We start from the raw sequence: 6,189 nt of genomic DNA, 5'->3' as shown, positions 1-6,189 counted from the left end.
AAATCATACCAAAACACCGTCTGTCTGGCTGTAGTGTCTCGGTCATGTTAGTGACAATACACATAGGATTAAAATCATACCAAAACACCGTCTGTCTGGCTGTAGTGTCTCGGTCATGTTAGTGACAATACACATAGCATTAAAATCATACCATAACACTGTCTGTCTAGCTGTGGTGTCTCGGTCATGTTAGTGACAATACACATAGGATTAAAATCATACCAAAACACCGTCTGTCTGGCTGTGGTGTCTCAGTCATGTTAGTGACAATACACATAGCATTAAAATCATACCAAAACACCGTCTGTCTGGCTGTAGTGTCTCAGTCATGTTAGTGACAATACACATAGCATTAAAATCATACCATAACACTGTCTGTCTAGCTATGGTGTCTCGGTCATGTTAGTGACAATACACATAGGATTAAAATCATACCATAACACCGTCTGTCTGGCTGTAGTGTCTCAGTCATGTTAGTTACAATACACATAGCATTAAAATCATACCATAACACCGTCTGTCTGGTGTCTCAGTCATGTTAGTGACAATACACATAGGATTAAAATCATACCAAAACACCGTCTGTCTGGCTGTGGTGTCTCAGTCATGTTAGTGACAATACACATAGGATTAAAATCATACCAAAACACCGTCTGTCTGGCTGTAGTGTCTCAGTCATGTTAGTGACAATACACATAGGATTAAAATCATACCAAAACACCGTCTGTCTGGCTGTAGTGTCTCAGTCATGTTAGTGACAATACACATAGGATTAAAATCATACCATAACACTGTCTGTCTAGCTGTGGTGTCTCGGTCATGTTAGTGACAATACACATAGGATTAAAATCATACCATAACACCGTCTGTCTGGTGTCTCAGTCATGTTAGTGACAATACACATAGCATTAAAATCATACCATAACACTGTCTGTCTAGCTGTGGTGTCTCAGTCATGTTAGTGACAATACTCCTATGTGCTTATGAAACCTTTGCAATGAGACAAAAGGTTTGCTTTTCTGAAAAAACAACAAATGAAATAGAAATATGTCAACAAAATCTCAATTCAAACTCAAACTATGGCAAAATGTGAACAAAGATTTACTCCGAGACTCCTGAAAAAGTGTCCAGGTTTTCTGCTTCACTTACGTTTTAAGTCTTGATCAATACAAGTAAGTATTGTCAGTGCAGTTCCCAACAATTCCTATCCAATTGCAAAAAAAAAGAATTTTAAAGTCACTGGTACCAACCATAAAAACTGAATTCGAAAGTAGTATTTCGGAGTCAATGTAATAGTATTTTGCCATTTAAATGGAAGTCAAGAAACACAGGTCTGTGAAGGCTTTGTGGTGTCCTTGAACAACTTCACTGTAATTACTCAGGACGGCCTCCGACTGATCACCTCTGAAATGTTCGTTAACACGAAACTCCACCTCCAAGCAAGCAAACCATTACATGGATCATCAAGATGAATAGGTGAGAAAGCATAAGCAGCAAATATGGTGTCAAACAGTACTTGTCATACTTGTAAAACAAAAGTACTGGTGAGTATTTACAGATATAGTGTTACACAGTACTTGTCATACTTGTAAAACATAAGTACTGGTGAGCGTTTACAGATATGAAATTTAATGTCTGTAATATGAAATTGACTGATGAAGAAATTACAAAAAAATCCTTTTTTTGTAAATCTTTTTAATTCATGCTGATATTGGCATATCTTAACTATATACTGCAACAAAAATAAAACATTAAAACAACAATGTAAGCACATTCTGGTGTTCGAGACTTTGAAAGTCTTCTGACCAATAATATTACAAATATAAGATTATCATAGTTCTTTGTATAACATGTAAATACTGGTATAAAATTTCATAATTGATCATACATATTTATTTGTTAAACATTCATCTGACACTAGCAACAATGTAAAACATATTGTCTAAAATAATGTCAACAACTCACATGATTTCATCTGATATTGGTCATATCATGACCTGCTCAAATCAAGAAAAATACTAGAATTACCCAACATGTCTTTACTTTTGATCAGTGTTTAAAAAGTTTCCAAAATTTTTTTTCTTTTGATATAACATAGTCAAACAAATGTTTAAATATAACATAGAACATCATCTAAATACATATAGATGTGGTAACTGTACAATAAAAACTGATTATAAAGTCTTTCTATCTAAATATCCTTTAAAACACCTTGTTACTGAAGATTTGGAAGGTCATGACCACATATTGTTGGACAAGAGGTTGCCGACATTGCAAACACAAAAACATGGATTCTTAAGATCTTCAAACAGTACAATACAACAGAAAGTACTTTGAATAGTATTACATCTACCAGGTATTTGTATACACCTGTCCAATTCACTTAACATCTAAAAGCTGTGATACAATGTTACACACTAAAGTTTTAATACAAAGCTGTGAAAGACCTTTGCTGTTGGTGTTCTGCCACATTCTTACATGTGCAGGCTATGATACACCACTGCTCTTGCACACCCTTACACTCTCATTTAGTTACACATGTAGACTCTTGTATACCTTTACATTAGTTCTGATATACCGGCACACTTGCGAATATTCTTTTACATATTCAACTTTTCACACAACATTACACATGAAAGTTCTAATACTTTGTTACACATACAACTTCTGAAGACGAACATTTACCAGGTACCATGCAAGTTTTGATATGCCAGACTTCCAATATATTGTTACACAATTGGGTTCTAATGTGCCTGAAGTTTCAACATGTGAGCTCTGGTACACATTTACATATGAGACATCTGATATTTTGTTTTCCGACTCCAACTGGTAGCTTCAAGACAAGCGTATAGCATTTCTCACCCAGCTGTACCTCAGAAACCTATGTCCATCACTGTTGTAACTTTGGATGTACAGCTTAAGATTTAGCACAGGAACGTTTGAAATTACAGCAAAATGGTGCAAGCTTGATCCTTTCAGTCTCTGTAAATTAACTCTCAAAAGAAAATTATGTAATGCGAGACTACGGCTTATTCAATACCAATAGCTCTTTTCACAAAATTACTTCACAAAGCTCAAACATTCATGCTGTATACATCCACATTTTACTAGAGCCAATCATGAATACAATACACTGAGTATTGTTGACTTATTTGTATGTGTATCAGAAACTATGCACCCGAGCAAGGCCAGTGTGTTCATTTCACATTAAACATATTTTAACCACTATCTTAATGATACATGCATCCATCAGGTCTCATCCCACATACAATACATTTTCTGTTTGGATACATAGTCAAAGGAGAGATGTCGTTTACAGGTTTTGATGCCACAGCGGTAACTGACATACTTGCCAGTGGAATCCTTGCCACGACAGTACTTAAGGCCACATGGGTACCAACCCACAGTAAGACTATATGTACATAAACACGGCTTTGTGGCATCCTCCACTTGGTGACAGTGTTGGTATTTAGTTGGGTAAAGTCGCTGTACAGTGCTCATAAGACCATCTCTCCCTGGAGCTGTGGTAAACAGTACAAATACACACAGTTAAACAACATAAGCTACATCTCTCTCGGAGTTGATGAAACAATACATGTGTTGTTTCATCTAAAGCAAGCCTGTGGAAAAAAAATCACAAAAGCTTTGGAGAAAGTCCTTAGGCTCTTCTTCTACTGATCAGTGCTTTTCTCTTCCTAAATTCAATAGAGCTGCCTGTGTAAAGTTATATTTTTGCAGAAAATAGGGAAATATTCTGCTATGGTTTTTTTTTGTAACTTTGGGAAAATAACACTTTTCAAGTAGGAGAAAGAGCTTTTATTTTAGCAATGCTTGAAATTGATTTTAAGTATGACAGGAATAACTGAACCCAAAATTTGACTATTTTTTTCTTTTGTTAATGAAATATTGATTATATTCTAATCATGAGGGTGTATAACACAGGTCACATGACAGACAATAAAAGAGTTGATGCAACAGACACATTATGATATGTATCGCAGTACATGAAAAATATGTCAGTGTAAAATTTGAAGAGTAATACAAGATGAAGATGTACCTCTGGCCCACAATCTGATGTCACTTTCCTTAGTATAAATGGAATCAACTGTATCACTACAGGTAGCTGTAAGATGAGGGGAGATAAGTCCTCCACGGTCTAAGTAAACCTGAGTGTCCATTGTGTGTAACTCTGGGGGGCGTTCCTCCTCTGGCTGACGAATAGCTGTTGGATTTTTCTACAACCAAGATCTCTTCATAAAATCTTATATCAATGGCACATCATATACATCTATTGTAAATATTAAGAATATTTTAACAATTGTTCATTTAATCATATGCAATTGTGAATTCTCTAATGGAGTAAGTTATGGATTTGAACACATTAAAACTTAACTCTGTCAGAGTTTACATACCTGTCTTAATTTTGACATAGCATCCGCTGATATAAACTCATTTTTGTTGAAGCGAGTAACAAAACATAACACTTGTGGTTTGTACTGGGAAAATCCCTGCTCTTCTTCCCACAGAACATGAGCTCTGAAAATTTGGGCCTCCTATAATTGTAACATATATACATCATAACAATTCACAAGAGCTTAAAACAGCAAGCACCTATGAAAACATAAACAGAATAGTTAGAAAAAAAATTGTGAACTTCAATTATATAATGTATTGTATATGATCAGGTCAGACACATTCCCGTTAATGAATAATGCATTTGAGTAAAAGTTAGAGCTTTGAGTAATTAATTAATAAAAAGTTGTGTAATTTGGAATACAAGTATAGAAACACATAGTTATTTTACATGCATAATCAACCTACAAGGGAGCTAGGAGTCATGTACATGATGCCACTTGAAGAATTTCTGGGAATATTTAAATTTTACATCATCAAACCCATCTTTTTTTAGAAATAAAATTGAAGAGGTCTCACGATAATAAATTGACCACTGAACACCCTAAAAGTGCATCATCTTTAAACATTATTGATAGCCAAAGCGACACTGTATTGTATAAAAACAAATTTATGTAACCATATACTAAAATATATAACAATTCATATCACCAATTTTAATTTGTTCTTCCCTAACTACAGAGTACAGAAATTACATAGTGGGATCATTAGTCATAAAGAGTTCAGAGTGCCCAACCTGTACATATATACATATATATAATGCATCTAGATCTGTCAAGTATGATAAACTAGACCCATGAATGTGTATGGTGAACATATATATAGCACATGTCCTTAATTAAATTGTATATCTATGTGACAATAATGTGATGTCTAAGCAAATGTCTGAATACAGAAAATGGACATGTTCCATGTGAAATATAGTTTTCATAACACTAAAATTGCACGAATATATAATAAATTAGCTTATTTCTTATCTGATAGATGATTTTGACTATTTCATCAGGTTGGGCATTACCCTTCATATGGGTAATAGTAATGCATTTGAGGGAGAGTTAGCATTTTGAGTAGTCAGTTATAATAACAAATACAGGGTCATTTTGAAATAGTAACACAAAGTTTGTTTAAGTAATTGGTACAAAATGGAGTGTCATCTTTTTAACGTGGTTATTGGGTCATATGAACAATATGATGCCATTTTTGTTGCAAATGTTGAACGGAATTTGATGTGTTTCTATTTCGAATGACCCTGAATTCGAATAATTGAATACGGAAACTGTAACTATTCCTCCAATGCAGGACTTCAACCTGGTGCGAAATGTCTTCCAGTTATGATGGAAAATAAACGAGAGTTGGGACGAGGTAAATCCATAACGCGGTAGAAGTTTTTAGATCACATGAATGGACAATTTTCATCACGTCACTTACAGATTTGTAGTCAATTAGTTGGTGCACAATCGTTCCGTCTGTGTTCTGGAACTGGAGTTGCACTACGTCATTAGACGTGTTAGCCTGTATAGTTTCAATCACAACATCTCCTCCGCGATTTTTCACGTTGACAACTAACTGGGAACTAGTTTGCTGAAGGAAAAACAAAACTGATATCAACAAACCCAATTTGACCAAAGAATCCATTACGGAAGACCTACACTAGCAGTCACCTGTGCGTTTGAGTTCTGAGAAAAGATTAAAGCATACAAAAGACAAAGATTTTCTGTTCGGAACTTATCGGACAATATACAGTATGTTAATAATAAAACCCGAGGCTCTTGCGAA

The 6,189-nt window shown here is 34.8% G+C and overlaps 1 protein-coding gene across 1 annotated transcript; it reads right to left on the bottom strand.

The window, feature by feature from the left end:
• Nucleotides 1-1,684: 1,684 nt before the first annotated feature.
• LOC132547225 (out at first protein-like) lies at nucleotides 1,685-6,048 on the bottom strand. Its single transcript, XM_060210990.1, has 4 exons — nucleotides 5,842-6,048; nucleotides 4,413-4,553; nucleotides 4,058-4,235; nucleotides 1,685-3,521 (listed from the first exon to the last, which is right to left on the bottom strand). The coding sequence occupies exons 1-4, from the start codon at nucleotides 6,046-6,048 to the stop codon at nucleotides 3,250-3,252; spliced, it is 798 nt and encodes a 265-aa protein (XP_060066973.1). The 3' UTR covers nucleotides 1,685-3,249.
• Nucleotides 6,049-6,189: the final 141 nt, after the last annotated feature.

The sequence above is a fragment of the Ylistrum balloti genome, unplaced genomic scaffold (assembly GCF_031769215.1).
Source record: "Ylistrum balloti isolate Yb309-2 unplaced genomic scaffold, AGI_CSIRO_Ybal_v1 Utg369938, whole genome shotgun sequence".
Taxonomy (NCBI): domain Eukaryota; kingdom Metazoa; phylum Mollusca; class Bivalvia; order Pectinida; family Pectinidae; genus Ylistrum; species Ylistrum balloti.
This window is presented reverse-complemented; position numbering and strand designations above follow the sequence as displayed.